This window comes from Telopea speciosissima, chromosome 8 (genome assembly GCF_018873765.1).
Source record: "Telopea speciosissima isolate NSW1024214 ecotype Mountain lineage chromosome 8, Tspe_v1, whole genome shotgun sequence".
NCBI classification, from domain to species: Eukaryota; Viridiplantae; Streptophyta; class Magnoliopsida; order Proteales; family Proteaceae; genus Telopea; species Telopea speciosissima.
In genome coordinates this window covers 48,110,619-48,130,502 of record NC_057923.1, presented here as the reverse complement: position 1 = coordinate 48,130,502, position 19,884 = coordinate 48,110,619, and the positions used below count along the sequence as shown (strand labels likewise).

At 40.8% G+C, this 19,884-nt stretch overlaps 1 protein-coding gene across 1 annotated transcript; it reads right to left on the bottom strand.

Moving 5' to 3' along the window:
* Positions 1–16,228: 16,228 nt before the first annotated feature.
* Positions 16,229–19,550, bottom strand: LOC122670350 (serine/arginine-rich splicing factor 4-like). Its single transcript, XM_043867193.1, is given in 3 exon segments — positions 16,229–18,131; positions 18,134–18,596; positions 19,450–19,550. Coding segments are annotated over 2 exon segments (2,106 nt in total). The 5' UTR covers positions 19,450–19,550; the 3' UTR covers positions 16,229–16,488.
* Between the last annotated feature and the right edge of the window lie 334 nt (positions 19,551–19,884).

Below are 19,884 nucleotides of genomic sequence, written 5' to 3'. Positions count from 1 at the left end.
TAAGATTGAGATTGAGAGTGTAAGTAGAAGAAGAAGAAGAAGTTGAAGGAGGAAGAAGAAGAAGAAGAAGAAGAAGAGGAGAAGAACAAGGAGGAGAAGGAGTCTCGGTTGTAAGTTGTGTATTTTGGGATTTCTCCCTCCACACCTATATTACTCAAATATGATGTCTTGACATATTACATCCAACCTCCCTAGGGAGGTAAAGGGTAAAAAGAAAGAAAAAGAAGAAATTACATACTAAGGAAACTAGTTAATATCTAGTTCCAGAAATACCCCTAGGACATGAGAACTAATAACTCTAACACTCCCCCTCAAGATGGAGAATAACTATCATGCATTCCCAGTTTGCATAGAAGAGAGCCAAACTGAGGAGAGGCAAGGGCCTTGGTGAAGATGTCAGCTAGTTGATCACCAGTCTTAACAAAAGGAGTGCAAATACAGCCAGAGTCAATCTTCTCCTTGATGAAGTGTCGATCCACTTCAATGTGCTTGGTTCTGTCATGTTGTACAGGATTGTGGGCAATACCGATGGCAGCCTTGTTATCACAGTAAAGCCTCATAAGACCTGCAGTGCCAAAACCCAATTCCTGAACAAGTCTTTTCAACCATATAAGTTCACACACTCCATGAGCCATAGCTCTAAATTCTGCTTCGGCACTAGATCTAGCTACAACCGGCTGTTTTTTGCTTCTCCATGTAACCAAGTTACCTCCCACAAAGGTATAGTAGCCGGAGGTAGACCTCCTGTCTGTGATGGAGCCAGCCCAATCAGCATCAGTAAAACCTTCCACTCTCAGGTGGTTGTGCTTGGCATACAACAAACCTTTCCCTGGGCATGATTTCAAATATCTCAGAATACGATACACAGCATCTAAGTGACCACTCTTGGGGGCATGCATAAATTGGCTCACTACTCCCACTGCATAGGAGATATCTGGGCATGTCATAGAAAGGTAAATAAGCTTCCCAACTAGCCTCTGCTACTTTCCCGCATCAACAAGAGGAGAACCACAATCTTCTCCTAGTTTGTGATTCTGCTCAATAGGAGAACTTGCTGGTTTACATCCTAACATCCCTGTCTCTATCAACAAATCAAGCACAAACTTTCGTTGACAGATGTTGATTCCTTTCTTAGTCCTTGATACTTCAATGCCTAAGAAATACTTCAAGGGGCCCAGATCTTTAATTTCAAACTGTTTAGCCAAGTAGCTTTTCAGTTTATCTATCTCAGCCATATCATCTCCAGTGACTACAATATCATCAACATAAACAATGAGAGCTGTGATGGTACCATTGCCTCGATTAGTAAAGAGAGTGTGATCTGCTTGACTCTGGGAATATCCATTCTGAAGAATAGCTTGTCGAAAGCGTTCAAACCATGCCTTTGGAGATTGTTTAAGCCCATATAGTGCCTTCTTGAGGAGGCACACCTTCCCTTCAGCTGAGGGTACTTTGAAGCCCGGTGGGGGTTGCATGTACACTTCCTCTTCCAAGTCACCATGAAGAAAGGCATTCTTCACATCTAACTGATATAGAGGCCAATCTTTATTGGCAGCCAGAGATAAAAGAAATCTTATGGAGTTGTGCTTAGCTACTGGAGCAAATGTCTCCTGATAATCAATCCCATAGACCTGACTGTACCCTTTGGCTACTAACCTTGCTTTGTATCTTTCAACAGTACCATCGGATTTATACTTGATTGTATAGACCCATCTGCATCCAACAGGGACACGTCCCTTGGGAGGATCTACCCAAGGATTTAAGTCTCGGTATCGGGTATCGTATCGGTAAGGCGATTTTAAGAGACGTATCGTATCGTATCGTATCGGAGATACGTATTGATCGGTGCAGAAACGCATGAAAATGATCAAAATACACATGAAAATACACTTTTGGACACAAAAAACAATATAAACAAGCAATTTGTGTCATATATCATGCATATATACTAAGAATTGTGAATAATCAATAACCAGACAAGTGCAGCACTTTGAAATTGTTATAAAAGATTAAATGATGAAATTCTTTACATATAGAGTCACTCTATTGCCATGAAGAATGTCGGGGTGGATCAAAGTCATGTCTGTAAGGATCTTTAACAATAGGAGCGACTAGGATGATGTTGTGTCTTGTCCGAACATAAGCACAATCATCGAGCCCGGTCAAAATCGATGGTAGTGACTCTCCCACTCATAGTAGAATCGTGTGTACTACTGCTGGAGTGGCTAATGTCACGACAAGACTAGGTTGTGCTTGTGCTTGATTCTCTCCGTATCCATAACTTCCATACCCTACGAAGCCCCATGTCCATAGCTGAAAGAACTCGATGCATAATGCCCATGGCCACGATGAAGCACCAGATAATCGAGAACTAATGCTAAGTGACTCCATGCCACTCATAAGCACATCACTATCATATGGATTGTGGGAGCGCTTGCGCATTGCCCTTATGCGGCTTCCGCGAGTAAGTCTTATGGCGCGGGCTCGCACCATGATCCATATCTTGGGTAGTATATGTGTATCCCGCCTCACATGTGAATCGAACCCCAAGACGATGTTGTGAAGCCTCATGGCCACCACCACTACCTCCAAGCCACCACTACCTCCGCGCCATGGCCACCACCACCACCACCACCACTACCATCATCATCATCGCCATCATCATCATCATCATCATCATCATGGGCAGCAGCAGCAGCAGTAACCACCACCACCATCACCATCACCATCACCATCGCCGTCTTCATCCTCATCATCAACATGTTGTTGAGTTCCTCCATACGGATGACCGACCTCGTCCTCCCGACTAAACCTTCTTGAGCTACTTTCATTTTCTTCAACATTAGAACAAGGATCTTGTGATGGTGGGCGTGTTGCATCCTCATCCATCTGTTGAATGATGCTCTCTATCACTGGATCGGGTTTGGTTGTCAGCGATCCTCACTTAATTGATCCATCACCAATACCTTATCCGGTATCTTCTATCCATGCTCTAACTGGATCTTCATCGTCAAGTAGGTGGTTGATGTCGATTGGGTTGACATCTACATCATCTCCTTCTCTTTCGAGCTCTAAATATTTAAGCTTGACTTCATGTTGTAATGGACATACACTAGCTTCTCCAACTTTGAATAAGCGAGGCGATTCCGGGTTTGGTGTGTATCAACCCGAATGTACTCGATTACGTTCGCAGCCACTAGAGGATGCCGTCAGGGATAATACTCGAATTGCAATTCGGGTTAAGTGTGGAGCACTAGTACCCCCATAATTGAGCCACCAATCAGCTGCACAATAATAAATGAAATATTAAAAGACAAAACCTTAAAACAAATTTTAAATGATATAATAAATTAGGTAAACCTAACTTACCTGGGCGTTGTGTGCTCCTAGCATGGATAGCCATTCTATCAGCAAAACCACGAGTGGCCTCCCGAAAATACTTAGCCTAGAGAGGTATTAAAAAAATATATATATTAGTTCCACTTCCACCAATCACTCTATTCTTGGTTTCAATCATTTATACAACTAATTTAGTTCTAACCTCATCCATGGCAAGTGTGGCCTTCGCTACATCTGGCTCCATTCTATTCACAACATTCCTTAGGGCACGCAATAGATCCGGTCTACACCCTATATCATTGGAGTATTGGATATCCGGATTCAAATAATATGTTGTACATGGTTTGTTATGGATGCTTAGAAACCTAGAAATTCTAATAATAAATAAATAAATAGTAACTTACTAACTACTAAGTGTTTAAAATGAAACCAAAGTCATATACTTATAAGATTACCTGCCCAATGAACATCTTGAACCAACATATTTTTCCATCGATCGGATATAATCTTCAAATACTTCTTGTTTGATGTTGGATTATTCTCATGTATTTTTCTCTTCACACATCCCATGGCATCTATCATCTTACCCATGGTCTGCTCTTTATCCCCATCAACCTCTCGAAGCAGACAAAAGAGTGGCATCATAACATTATAAAGTCGGCCCATTGCAGCCCAAAAATTTGAGGAGGTAACAAGATCTTGAACAAATCTCCCAATTTCAGACCTTGCATAATTGCTAGTCAACCACTCAGTAGAGATGAACATCTGTAGCAGCCCATGCTTTCGGGAAATGAGGCTATCAATTGCAATGTAATTTGTTGCAAATCTTGTTGTTGCAAGCCTCACTAAATCCCCTTGTGTATAACTCCTCATCAATGCCAAAACCCAACTATGGTTGTAAATAAAGTTGGTGATTTTCCTTGCATTACCAACCAACTTTTGGACCTTGGGAAATTCTCATATGTCCTTAAACATCAAATCTATGCAATGAGCTGCACATGGTGTCCAAAATAAATGTTGCCTCTTTAACATAAGCAACTGACCAGCTTTCTTGAAATTTGTTGCATTGTCAGTTACTACTTGGACAACATTTTCTTCTCCTATGTCCTCCACAACTTCATCCATTAACTTGTACAAGTAATTGGCATCTTTGATTTCACTAGATGCATTGACCGACTTGTAGAAGATCGTCCTTCCATCACAGTAGATAAGAAAATTGATGATGGATAATCTTGTTGGTCCACTCCATCCATCACACATGATGGTCACTCCATATAGTGGCCACTTCTCCTTGAACCTCTCTACATACTCATGCACCTCTTGGACAATATCATCCAAGTAAGGCCCAGCAATCTCATGAGGTGTGGGTGGCTTAACATTTTTCCCACACCGCTGAATCTCCTTTACCATGGCCTTGAAGTGGGGATCTTTGGCCTTATGTGGTGGAATCATAGAACTGTGGAACCATCTGGAGATTGCTCTGCCTATCCTTTTACTAAGTGTTTTGGGTTGAAAGCTTTCTTCAATCCTCTGTTGGCTAGCATCCCTTGCCCTATAGACATTAGGATCCATGTCTCTGATATCTAGGCTCTTCTTTCTCTTACCCTTACCACTCTTTGTAAACCGGTCAAACATCCCCTTCACACTGGTTGCTCTACTAAGGCCAACAGGCTGCTTACCCTTACTTAGAGATGGACGACAAGAGGAGCCAACACCAATATCTACAGGGCCCTGGCTGGGTCGAGTTGATTGACTTCTAATCAATTGCTCAGCTCTCCATTGTTGCTCTTTTGCTTCATGTCTTGATTGTTTCATCGCCAATGCCAACTCTGGGTCCTCCTCTGCTTCCATATCCGATCCTTCATAATCTTCAAAATCTTCCATCAAATTTTTCACCAATGCATCAACATCATCATGTGCTTGCTTGGATTTTTTTGGAATCTCTAAGGTGTTTTTGCATTGCCCCTTAACTCTACGAGGACTTTGTGTACACTTGGAAACATTTCCATATCCTCCTGCCATGTGCTCTTTTTGCGAGTTACCCCACCTCCAAGATGTTGGATGTCACGAGAGTTACCTTGTGTATGTAATCTATTATTGTTTATTTTGGTACAATAAGACCGCCCAATGTCTTGTTGTCGCGGCATCATCCTAAATACCAAACAAAAGTAGATAACTATATAAGATATATATTAAACCATATTCAAATCCACACATCAATAATTTATTATTTATACAACTATACAAGTATAGACACACATTATGATGCATGTCATGCATTGCATCATCTTCTTTTATTTACTACCCAGCAAAGTTGCCATAAACAATATTTAAACATTTTTATATTTTCTACAACTAGTTACACATTATTTAATTTTTTAAATAATTAAAAAAAATGACATAATGTACTACATATATGAATCTAAGTCTTTGATTCTATTTCAGCCAATTATACATTTTATCAAACTATAATGAAAGAGTATAGATGGAAAAATCAGATTTTTTACATTTTTTTAAGTATTTTATAAATTCAGAAAATACCCAAAAAAAAAAAAAAATACAGATTTTAGGGTAAATGTATAATCTTCTTGGGATGTCATACATCTATACATAATGTACTCCATATCTTATAAACATTACCATTTGTTTTAAAGTTAAGAAGAAAAAAAAAAAAAAATTTCATTTTAAAGAAGGAATTTTCGGTTTTGGGTAAAAATGGTCAAAGAAACATGGATTTGAAACCAAATCTTTGTAAATGCATACAAAGAATGCAATTTCTATGTTTGTTTAACATATTCTCTTTGATTCATACCAAAAAACATACCAATAATCAAAGATTAAAGCAAAAGATTCAAGTTTTTTTCAAAAAACTTACCTAATCCTTCAAGAACAGCTTTTGAATTCGAATGTAGGCTGTTAGATCCACCAAATGATGTGATTTCAGCTCCTCTAAGTTCGTTTTTGGCAAAGAATTGAAAGCCCTCAAGAAATCTTACCCAAAAAGCAAGTTTAAATGTGTTTTTGGAAGGGTTTCTCAAAGCTGGGAAGACCTTTTTTCCGCCTGGACTGCTAGAAATCGAGTTTTGGGTGAAAATGATGAAATGGCCATGTGTTTTTAAGTTAACGATACATACCGAGACGTATCGAGTCGTCTCGATATGTATCGATATGTATCGGTCGATACATATCGAGACGTATCGAGACGTCTCGATACATATCGTTTTTTAAGTATAATAAAATAATTTTTTTTAAAAAACTCTGGGCTGTATCGATACGTATCGATCGTATCGTATCGTATCGTATCGGTACGTCTCGGTCGATACGTCTCGATACAGTCGAGACATTTACATTTTTAAAAAAAAACAGATACGTCTCGGCCTGTATCGTATCGGCCGAGACGATACGATACGCACCGAGACTTAAATCCTTGGATCTACCAACTACCAAGTGCCATTTTTCTCAAGAGCCATCATCTCCTCAAACATAGCTTGTCTCCACTTTGGGTCAGACATAGCATCAGTAACATTCCTGGGAATAGAAGCAGTAGAGAGAGCAGTAATAAAGGCAATACTTGTAGAAGAAAGAGCATTATAGGAGACAAACTGGGCTATAGGATTAGTACAAGCTCTTTTCCCTTTTCTAACAGCAATAGGAAACTCTAAATCAGATGGAGGAGAATGAGTGTCACCTGATTGAGGAGGATGCGGATCTGGATCCAAAGAGGACTCTTGGTAGATTTGCTTTTCTCTGTTATGCAAGCCTTCACCCTTTTTGTAGGTAATGTGGTAATCCTTCTCCTTACCAGAATCATTCTCAACCACCAATTCTGTATTCACACCTAATTGTGATTGATCACCCATATTACCCACATCCACAGTCTCCACAGTCTTGTGTGTTCCAATATCAAACATAAAAGGGGAGATAGGGAGATGAGAGTGAAGATAATCAGTAGCCTGTTCACTTCCACAATGCTCCCCCTGAAGAGGATGCTGAGAAGGAGCAAAGAAAGAAATAGATTCAAGGAAGGTGACATCCTTGGAGATAATGCACCAACGAGAAGAAGGGTGATAGCACTTGTAACCCTTAGTAGTAGAAGAATACCCAAGGAATAGACACTTGAGGGCTTTAGAGTCAAGTTTAGTGCGAGCAAATTTGTTAACATGCACATAACAGACACAACCAAAGACTCTAGGAGGAAGAGAGAAAGCAGAAACCTTGGGAGATAAAATGTCCAAGGGAGATTTGAAATCAAGAAGCTTGGTTGGCATGCGGTTGATGAGAAAAGAAGCTGTGAGAAGGGCAGCAGACCAGAAGGTCTTGGGGACATTCATGCCAAACAAGAGACTGCGGGTGACCTCCAATAAATGGCAATTTTTCCACTCAGCAACCCCATTTTGTTGGAGTGTGTCAACACACGCTAGCTGATGGATAATGCCATTATTAGAAAAGAAGGTTTAGAGGCCACCAAACATGTATTCACCCCCTTTATCGGACTGAACAATTTTGATCCGAGTGTCAAACTGAGTAAGAATCATCTAATAAAAGGTTTTAAATGCATCACAAACATCACTCTTATGCTTCATGAGAACAGTCCAAGTAACACGAGAAAAATCATCAATAAATGACACAAAGTAAAGATAGCCAAATAAGGAAGTAGTAGGAGAAGGTCCCCAAACATCCATATGCACAATATGAAAGGGAACAGCAGTTCTATTACCATGATATGGATAAAAGGAACGACAATGTTTGGCAAACATACATGGTTCACATTGAAAAATATGAGAAGAAGCAACAGAAGAAAATAAGTGAGGCAATTGTTTCCTCATTACAACAAAAGATGGATGGCCAAGACGGTGGTGCCATAACATAACAGACTCCACAGAACTACTATCATCACGTCCACAAACATAGGACTGAGCTGTGGGCAAAAAAGGGTCAAAAAGATACAGGCCTTGTTCCTCACGTCCACTACCAATAATCCTCTTCGTCACCAAATCCTGAAAAAGACAATGAGAAGGATAAAAGATGACACAAAAATTCAGAGATTTAGTCAAGTGACTCACAGATAAAAGATTAAGAGTAAGGTTAGGGACATGAAGGACAGAAGTAAGAGAAATAAACGGTGTAACAGGGATACTGCCCTTTCCAGAGATGGGGAAAGGGAACCATCGGCTACCCTAACCATGTCCTTACCAGAACAAATGGAGTAGGAATCATAGTAATGGGACGTACCAGTCATGTGGTCAGTGGCACTAGAATCAATGACCCAAGACTGGGCTGCAGTAGAAGCTGAGGTGGAGACCTGTAAAACTGAGGATGAGGAAGAACTGGCCACTGTGGATGCAGGAGATGTGCTCAGCTGTGACATAACCCTACGAAACACCGCATCTACCAAAGTGGAGTCATCCTGTGGAGCATCTGTCTCAGTCATCACAGAATGTTCTCTAGCTCCCCCTCTACGGCCACCACGACCACGAGTGCCAGGAGGGCAACCATGAAGAGACCAACACCTATCCTTGGTGTGTCCTGTCCTCCCACAATGATCACATTTAAATCTGTCGCGACCAACTCCACTAGCACCAATTGGCTCCACTACTCTTTCATCAATACGGTTAGGCCCTTGGCCTCTACCACCTCCACTGGTGTCTCGGAAGGAACTCATATTGAGGGTTGACCGCTCAAGAGATGGAACAGATGTTGGTGCCATAGTAGTACATCGAGTTTCCTCACTCTGTAAGTAACTACAGACCTCACTACGAGATGGAAAGGGAAACCTGCCTAAGATCTGAAGCCTAATTGGCTCATAGTCAGGATTCAAAACCACCAAGTAAGGAGAAGACACGCTCCTTTTCAAGGGTCCGGTGTACTTTGGCTTCATCCTCTGGGTTAGTCAACTGGAGGTCCCTGCAGTGGTCATACTCCTACAAAAGACCAAGAAAAGCACTGTAGTACTCAGAAATGGTCTTGTCACCTTGTTTCATTGAGTTAATTCTCTGGTGGAGGTGATAAACCTTGGCAGAGTCACCCACTCTATCAAAGGTCAGGGGGACACTATCCCAGATTGCCTTGGCAGTTTCTTTTCTTATAAATCTTCTCCCAATCTCGGGTTTCATGGAGAAGATTAACCAGGTCATCACTGTAGAGTTTTCTGTCTCCCATGTTCCATAGGTAGGTGAACTGGGCTCTGGGGCTTTAATGGCACCTGTAATATACCCGAGCTTCCCTTTGCTTCGAAGAGAAAGCTTCACAGTGTGACCAGTCCAAGTAATTAGTGCCATCAAGCTGCACAAAGGAGATCCGTAGATGGGTGTTCTCATAAAACAACCAAGGAGTTTGTTGGAGTGGGTGTGAATCAGCCGAACCAAGACCAGATGTTGATGAATCAACCATAGTATAAGGAAAGGAACACTTGACCGTACACAAGGGTCCCAACAACAAGTGGGAGTACACACTCAACCCAAGAAATGATTCCAACAACGAGAAAAAAGAAATTCCAGCAGGGAAGAAAAATAGCATAAGCTGGAATAGCCTTTACCCACACACTTTCCAAGCAACAAAAACACTTAATATCGTTGCAAGACTTCGACAAGATGTCCATAATTATTTCTCAACTAAGAGAAGAGCCTCTGTACTCAAGTACAAGAAAAAGAACCAAATATCAGTCTCAGCTTTACCTGGGCAGAAACAGAGGTCACACGAGAATGAGTTATGCTCCAAATAGCTTCATATCCATCAAGTGCAAGCATAAGGGGCATAAATAGGACTCAGAAACGATCTTAAAGAGCTACTCCATGATCCAAACACAGCCCGAGAGAAGGAGATACAAGACCTGCAACAGGAACCTGGCGGAAAACCTAGAAAAAGCTGGGTGAGCTCTAAAACTTCATCAGGACTTCAAAGTAGCTCAAGAGGCAGCATCACTAACTTGAATAGGTTGAAAATAACCTATTTCGGACTCCTTCAACAAGCAGTTTACATAAGAGTCTCTTCCTTGGAATCCCTTATGTTCTTGGATTCCAAAGAGAGGAAAAAATAGGGAGAGGGAGATTGGATACGACTCTCAAAACCTGTGCTCTGATACCAAGTTAAGATTGAGATTGAGAGTGTAAGTAGAAGAAGAAGAAGTTGAAGGAGGAGAAAGAGTCTTGGTTGTAAGTTGTATATTTTGGGATTTCTCCCTCCACACCTATATTACTCAAATATGATGTCTTGACATATTACATCCAACCTCCCTAGGGAGGTAAAGGGTAAAAAGAAAGAAAAAGAAGAAATTACATAATAAGGAAACTAGTTAATATCAAGTTCCAGAAATACCCGTAGGGCATGAGAACTAATAACTCTAACAGCCGGCAACGAGCTAGGAGCCATGACCAGATCTTCGAGGAGAAAGGGCATTGCAAGAACAAGTGATCGGTATCCTCAAGACCAGACCAGCACAGGATGCAATAAGGGATTTAATGTAGCTCTAAACAGGAGGCAGTCCTACTAGAGGTCAGGTGTACAATGGTTCTGAAATTGATCAGCCGATTGGGGCAAAGTAGGCTGATTTAACTCAAAATTAGGGTTAGGTAAGGGGAATGAGTGAATGTGATATATGATAATGTTGGGCAGGTCTAAAGGAAGCTAATGGTATAGGTTTTAAATAGGTTTAAACAGAAAATTAAAATTCTGAAATTCTAGGGTTAGGGTTTGGGTATTGGGTTTTAGGAAAACAATTGAATTAGGGTTTAAAGTGGTGTTTAGGGGCTGGGTTTAGGATCAAGTGCTCTAAACAGTAAGGGGGAGACTCGATAGTAATTTGGACTGAATTGGATGGCTAATTAGGTCTGAACAGGTTTTTGACTATTTAGGGTTTTAGTGGAGATGAAGGGGAATTAGGGTTTACCTATTGAAGATGGGGCAGCAGGCTAGGTCGAGTGGAGGGGTTAATGTAGTGATCCTATGTCTGAAGTTTGAGGGGATTTGGATGATAGGATATGGCTGGACAGAATTTAGAATACTAGGGTTTATGGAGGTCGATGGGCATTAATGGAGACTTAGGGTTTTGATGAGATTCAAATAAAATTAAAAAAGGGAATGGTGGCTAGACTGTAGAGGACTGGGAGAAGAAAGGGATGACTGAAAATTAATCAAATAACTTACTTGTTGAAGGAGATTTTCAATGGAGGCAGCAGCTATGTGATAGAAGAATAGAACCACCTTCCAGCTGAAGAAGATCCTCCCAGCCGTCACAGCGTAAGGAATCAATTGAATTCCACCAATCCCTTTCCACCTTGAGATCCACAAGGATGCACACTCACAAAGGAGCAAGAAGCAGCAACAATGGCAGCCAACAAGCAAAGCTCAGTTTCTAATTTTATAATAAAGGGCCAATGGCCAAATCCTAGTACAAAATAACCTCTCCCTTGATAAATCGTGGAAGGGAAGGAATTAAAATTAAAGCTAATAATTTAAAGCAGTAAAATGACCTATCTACCCCTAATAACTTAAATTTGAAGACACTTAGCTAAATAACTTAAATTGCCCCAATTGAACCAATTGGATGCAACCAATTTAAACCGGTTCAATTCAACTAACAGAAAATAAACTATGGAATGGAAATACTAGAATGTAAACCTAAGCTATGGCTCCCTAACTAAGCCCTAATGTCAGGACTTCTTCTTCTTCTTCTTCTTCCTACTTGGTGCTGGATCAGGGGTACAAGGATGTGCCTACTAATAAGGAAAGCCTAAGTAGGAAGAAAGTTGTGAAGTGCGCGCCAAAGGGTGAAGCTATATCAAGGGATGAAGCTTGAAAACCAAACCACTTTGCACCAGATTACAGTATCACCATGAGATCTAATGAGGTTCCATGCTGCCTTCAAACTGAACATGCCAAAATGGGAGGCTTTCCAAATGATTTTGTCACCTCAACTAGGGGAGGATCTTTGAATATTTGGTAGAGCAGCACAGATAATGTCCAGAGGGGCGACAGTGGAAGGGAGGACCCCAAGATGATCCCCTAATGATAAGAGAGACCATGGCTGATCAGTCCGAACCCAAACTATAAATAGTTGTCACCCACCTCCAAGAGAATGACACCAGCAGGATGCCAGTTGTCAAGCCAGAGCCTAGTTGATGTAGATCAAAACATGAAGAAGAGGCTAAAACACAGTTCACGTTACTGTTCACGTTAACAGTGTCACAGCCCCTTGACTTGGCTTGGTGAGAATATTCCTAGAAGAATCGTGGAGCAGATCAGTCTTTAATTATTAGCTAATTCAAGTATTTAAGTGAAGGGTAGAAAATGTCAATTTTAATTGACAATTTTTGAATTGCAAGTGTTGGCCGAATGACATCTTTGGTGGGGACCACATAAAGATTTAGGCTGTACCTTTTGGAGAGTGAAGATTTTATTTTGTTGCTATTTTCTTTCAGTCCTAGTTATTTAAAGTAGTTTCTATTTTCATGTTGCAAGTCTATTATGTTAAGTTTCCATTTTCTTTTAACTTGAGGTGCAAACATAGCCCTCTATATATATGTAATGGCTTTTAGAAGCCCCCACAATTTTAAGAAGATGCATGAAAAATTGCTTTTGAGCACTGATTTTCCTTTTCAAATTGAGTGACAATGAAGAGCTGAAGGAGCCTGGCTGAGAGAGCCTAATCCACCTATCCCCAACTTTCTACATTCTCTCCATCCCAACCAAGATTCCCTTGGGCTGCTGTGTTATTGAAGCTGTTACAACCACTGAGAAGATCATTGCCGTCGAATAGAGTTGGGGCTGCTGCTGTTTAGAGAGAAAGAGAGAGAAAACTGAACAATGATGTTGTACATATTTGCTTTCCTTTGTTTTCCTTTTTAAGCTTAATGTAAATATAGCTTTCCGCAGCACTTTTGTGTTTTACATCTTGTTTTATTGGGATGTGCGTGTCTGTGAATGGATTAACAGCTTCTAGATCCTTGGGGTTTGGCGGATTGCTACTGTGCAATTCGGGTCACCTACCTAATCCTCCCAAGGGGTGGTTTGGGGTGTGACACAATGTGAGGGGCATTTGCCTCCCTAATTCTAGTCTCAATGAGCCAGCAAAAGCAGGCATGTAGAGACCTGATAAGAGAACGAACTTCCGACTATTTACAGGGTGAATTTAACCCTCTAGTATTCCACATAAGACAACTATTCATCAAGATAAAGTGGTAGAAGTTGCAGCACTCACATGGCCAAGCTTGTGAAAGGGGAACTTTGTTCTGAGACAGAGGTAAGATCTTAGGGGGGAGCAGAGCAAGCAGGGTAAGGGCTAAGAGGTTGTCATGGGGGGCCAGAGGTAGAGGCAAAGCGGGGTGAATGTGGGGAATGGTTTGAGTTGCAGCCGTTGGAGGTGGCCAACTCTCGGATGAAGGAGTGTAGGCAAGGTTGGAGAGGATTCTGCCCGATGGAGTAGCGTCCAAAAGTTTTTAAAAATGAGTCTCTAAATTGGACCGAGCCGGATTAGAAGATAGGAGATGGTTGGGTTGGTTTAAAGAAAGACTAGAAGGTCACAAGATTGGGCCTACCGGTTCAAACGGGTTAAAGAAAGTGGTTGGTCCAAACTAGAATAAGGGGAAGGGGTTAAAGTGGTGGGGGGCCCTAGTAGGGGGGATAAAGAAGTCGGGAGAGTTACTAGAGAGGGAAGGCACGAAGGGCGAGGAGGAGAGTTGGGAATGGAAACTGTGTTTTGCGCAGAGGGAGAAGCAACAGTGACAGTGGGAGGAGAATGACCCTGCGAATGGGGAGCAGCGATGGCAGCACCTGCTGGGAAGACAGAAGCGGTGTCATCAAGAGCTACAGAGGTGTTCAGATCAGCCTCGCCAGCTGCAGTTCCCAAAGCAAAGAATCGATTGTGACTGTTGGTCCCAGAGTGGAGAACCAACGGATAATCGGAGGAGGGTATCTCATGGCCGCAGGGAGAGGTGGAGGCGGAGGCTCAGCAGAGAAGATTTTTGCAGAGGCAACTATGACAGCAGCCTCACGATTGGGAAGGGATGTTGGAGGTATGAGCAGAGGTTGCGGGAGGAGGATACAAGGAGAGGATATGTGATTGTTATTCAGAGGGGTTGTTAGATGGGGGGTTGTAGTTGGGAAAGAATAACTGGGGGAGCTTCAACAGGGATGTTAGCAAAGGTTGGGTGTTAGGCATCAGTGGTGGTCTCAAGAGGGCACATAGCAGTGGGATGGTTCGAGGGTTTTGGTTGATGGTGGGCAGGGCATTTGTCTGTGAGGTGTCCAAAAACGTTGCACGACATACACTATGGGGGGATCCAGTCATAGTGGACTTTTTGGTTAAAGGAGAACCCTTCATCATCTACCACAAGAATGGAAATCGGTAATGAAGAGTCCGTCGGAACTTCCACACATATTCTAGCAAAGGCAAGGCGATCCTGAAAAAATTAGGGCTTATTTAAACTGGATAACTTATCTAGCTCTGTTGGTGGATTAAGTATGGGCGACAATAGATCGAATGGGCATTGGCGTGCCCAATATTTTGATGGAGAGAGCAGTCTGTCACCATCGGAGTTCAGTTCATCACATTCACATCCATATGGGTAGTTCACTAGGGTGGGGGAGCATATATCTTCTTCATCTATTCCCAATTTTGAGTATGACTCCCAGTTACAAGGACGTACTGGATCGTCTTTTGTGGACCCAACCCACCAAACGTATAAGCTGCCAGCGACGTCATATAACAGTGGATCAGTGGGTAGTTCTTCATAGTTTGGTGACCCATATCCTAGGATAGGTTACCTTCAGTATGTCGATGATGCAATTTAAATGGAAATTGTGGAGGACTATACTCGTTTCTTCTCCCAGACTATGACGTGGCATTCATTTGTCCTATAGTCAAAGGACAATGCACGTCGGCTCCATCAGACCATGAATGGGATCGATCCTGGACGGCGCAATAATTATTATCAATAGACATTTGTATTAGGAAAGTGTATTAACATCCAAATTATGTACTTAATTCTATGACTCACTGACTCTATGTTTGTATTATTTACTTGTTTAACTTGCTTATTATATCTTCTAGTACTTAGACAATGCGTAAGTACACATCAGGATTTGACCGTATATTACCAATCAAGGGTGCAAATCCAAAACACCACTTTGGGTGACTATTTTTGCAATAAGAATCCATATGTTTATATAGCCTAAAATAGGGTTTCCAGGGTGCTTAAACATGTATCTATTAACCTACTAGATCCTAAGTTGGTTCCTGGCATCTAGAGCTCAGATTCAGTAAAACTTATGTAAGAATATCATAGGCTTTGAGAGGATCAGCTTTCATGACCGACATTACCTTTGTGTCTAATTGTAGACTAGCAAGAACAAGCAAGCACTCCATGGCATACAACAAAATTTTCAGCTACTCCTCCGAAAAGCTTTTAAGATTTACCATTTTAGTATAACCAAAAAACTAATGTAGTTAAAATCACACGTTCAGCATATGCTCTGCAATCAAAAATTCTACGGCAAACTGTTCAATTAGAAACTGTCATTGCAAGGTTCACAATTTGTGACAGCATCCTAAAAGCAAGAAGATGTAAAAACCTCCTTCAAACGGTATAACATTAAGATCAAGAGCATCTCCTGCAAAGATTGAGGAACTTTCAATTGTGGTTAGACTGCATGTTTACTTTTCATAACAAAAAGTGGCACCTTCCTAATTCTAATCCATAAGCACATTTTCAAGCACAAGAGAATTGGTACCATTAAAATTTTGACATGTCTACTGAAAAATATTCTCTACCATGCATAACTGATTCTCTTCTCCAGTCAATTAACACAACAAAAGAAACTTCGAAAAAATATCTGCAATTTATTGAATCGTTCCACCCGCATAATGAGCGTTCAGTGCATCATCAGTCAAAAATCAGCAAAGAACAACTTTCATCGTGCTATTTCCTTTTAACAGCTTAAACAAGCTATCCCCACTGTCATCTAGAAAACTATTTTTTTTTATGTTGATAGGCAACCAAAATTTTACTAAGAGGACTAGAATTAGATTGAATAATTCTGAAATTTACCTGCTTATATTGGATGTACACTTTAACAAAGCGTAAAATGAAAAGTGTGAAACATTTGGAGTACTGCAGGGCTTAATAATAAGTCTGCACAAAATGGAGGAACCAATCAAGAATTGTTATGATCAGATTCTTGCCATCCGCTACTGCTTCTGATGTACTTATCCACAATGCCAAATTCTCTATTTTGTGAAACTCATCTAGCATAATTCTCAGTTGATATTGAGCCCTTCTTCAGTCGGCGGTAATAGATGATCTCCCAAGGCCATAACCGAGCCGAACCAAAGAAAACCTTTGTAGGTAAGTTCTTTTCACTTTCTTCTGGCAGTGCCAAGCCATAGTGTTTCAGAACCATGTACATCTCCTCTGAGGATATTCTTGTAGAACTATTAGTCTGTGAATTAACAGGAACCTCAAGATTTGGCTTTTCACTTGGTGACACTGTATGTTCTAGTGGCTGTGATTTCTGAGGCCCCCTCTTAGCTACTGAATTCTCTGAAGATGATTTACCAGCAGGAAAAGTACATTGTTCCAATGTTGTCCCTGGATTTGTTACCTCATATCCAATCCTAGATGTAGTAGGGTCTCCATCATCATCCAGCCACCCATGACTCTCCTTTTTCCTTTCACCCTCTACTTTTAAGGATGGTAACATATTCTCATCTTTCAATGTCACACTTGCACTTTTTTGTTTTGAATTTTTTGAACTTGCATCACTTTCCGCTAGCTGTTTTTGCTCAATCAAAAGTTGTTTGGATTGGGGACTAGGGACATTCTCCAGATACCCTTTCAGGGAAGCACTTGTTGCATTTTTTGGTACCTTACTTGGAGAAGATGGTAAAGACCGACCAAGTGATATGGACAACGACAAGGAAGATGGAGACCTTGACCTTGACCTAGAACTTTCAGACCTCGAATAGGATGATGTTGAAGACGATGCTGAAGTAGATGAAAATGAACGTGATCCAGAAGATACTGATCTTGATCTAGAACAAGAACTAATCCCAGAAACAAACTTTGAGGACCACAAATGCGAGTGTGAACTTGATGCAGTGGAATTCGAACGCATAGGAGATGAAGCCAACTTCCTTGACTTCTTTCCACGATGTTTTTTTGGACTGCCATGTTCTGCCCTACTTCTCTTTTTACCTTGATTGTCCCTTTTGGGCTGAGACCAGGTAGTTTCTTTATTTGCAGGAAAGCTTCCATTTCTCCTAACCAATTTCCTAGACTTTCCAGAACCGCGTTCCCTTCTGTCAGTCCTCTGTTGCCTCACCAACATAGGATCTTTACTTGACTTCGATCTTCCCCAAGATGAATGCCTTAGCCTTTTTGACTCCCCCTCGCCACTACTTGTAAAACCAAACTTATCATCTCTCATTAGGTCAAACTGGGTAAACTTCTTCCGTTGAGAAGTATCTGCTCGGGGACAGTTACACATTATGTGGCCAGTTAAGCCACAACCATAGCAGGTCTGTTGGGGTTTTGGATTATCAGGTTGCTTCAATGTTGCCTGACCAATATGCTCTCTCCAATGTTTATCTTGAGATCTTCCATGAGTAGGAGAACCATTCATTTGTTGGTTTTCTTCTTGATCCTTTCTGTCAAACCCATGGTAAGGTTCATAATGATCCAAATCGGTCCCATTTTCCACTCCATTAGCATTCAACGTCTCAACCACAGGTTCACCCCATCTATCATTGTCCACCAGGTTGGGAGCAACAGTAGCACCTCTGTCCAGCAATCCTTCATTGAGTTACAATCATTTTCTCCTCCATGATCTCCAATATGCTCCTGGTGATGACCTATTTCCTCATCAAGTGGATCCACCATGTATGGCAATCTCCTATTACTACTGTCTAAGTGCTCAGCACTCATTTTATAGTCTGGCAATCTAAAGAAACCTTTTTTCCTCATACCATAACTCTCTCCCCTCGTTAAATTCTTCCCGCGGTATGGTTCATAGAATCTTGTACCTCGTGCAAATCTTTGAAGAGGCCTTGGCTGTTTGTTTGCCGATGTAATAGATATTGGCTCCCCACATATATTCTTACCCCGTAGTGCTCTTAAAGCTTTTTCTGCATTGGAAGGAACATCAAATATTACAAAACCATATCCATCTTTCAGCTGAACACTACTCCGCCCAAACCTCCGAAAAACATGTTCAAGTTGATCCTGTCGAACATGAGAAGATAGATTACCAACAAACAAAGACATCTGCAAAATCAGCAACCAAAATTATATTGCATAAATTCTCATGATCATCTAGGAAGTTTGGGATGATGTCAATTAAATGTAGAACCCATTAATATGATAAAAGTGAAGGGTAATGTGACTGTTGCAATCACTGATTCCAAAAAATGGGAAAAAGGTTGGTAACTTGGTATGTAAATGTAATGGCAATGTTGTTGTTTTTTTCCCCTTTTTGCCCTTTTTTTTTTTTACTTTTATTTTTTTAAATCCACTGATGTTTGTGGAAGACAAAAAACATATCAACTGTATGCAGAATAAATGAACAATAAAGTAAATAAAAAAAAAAAAGGAATAACATTTTAAAGCATTAGTTAACAGAAATGCATGTCCCAATTATATCCAGAATCGTTAACTAAATAACTTTCAGACCATTTTAAAGGAAAAGAAAGTGGTTAATAACTCATGCAGATGAGCCAATAGGGTTTAATTGAGCATAACGGAACTTCCAAGTTCATGTGGTCGAGCCAAAGATGAAATTGATGTTTTCATTAAGGAAACTAACGAAGAACAGTCTAAGTTCTCCCAATTCCCAACCAGTCCTAATTCAGTTTCATTTTCTTTCCTCCCTCTTCTTGGGCTTTTTGTACCTTTGACACGCAAAGATGCAATGTATCGAACAGCTGAGAGCAAACAAATTAGCAGAAATACATATTTCAACGTCATTTTCAAGATTTTACAGATTTTCTGTGCCAGGAATGCCATCTTGGTGAAACTCCGATGAATGGTCCAAATGCACGAAGATTACCAGGAAGAGAAGGAAGAGGCTAAATCTATAGAAATGTAAACGAATAGAGTAAGAAATCGATTTCAACTGTACCTGGGATTTGGAAAATACGAAGAAGGATCTTTAAATGTTTCGAAACCCTGAGTTTGGCGTAGGATAGTAGAACCACTGATGCGTTCTCTGCAGAAGATCGAGAGGTAATTAAGAGGAAGAAAGGAAAGGTATTCGTGATGGAAAGATCTTGACGACCCGGAAAGGCTTCTCGCATACTCTTGTTCTTCAGTCCTTCCTCTTTCCCAATTGTCAGTTAAGCGTCATTTTTTTGTATTCCCTTTTTTTGGGCTGTTCTTTTGTGTTTTTACCGAAAAAATTATTTTATAATTCTTCAAAATATTAAAATCAGAAAATATAATATAAAACATAGATTTGATGTCCAGTAAGTAAAAAGGTCCCAAAGGCCATCAACGGCAGTTTTGATCCAACCAGTTCATCAAGTCTATATAGTTAATCCACAGGACCGTACAAACT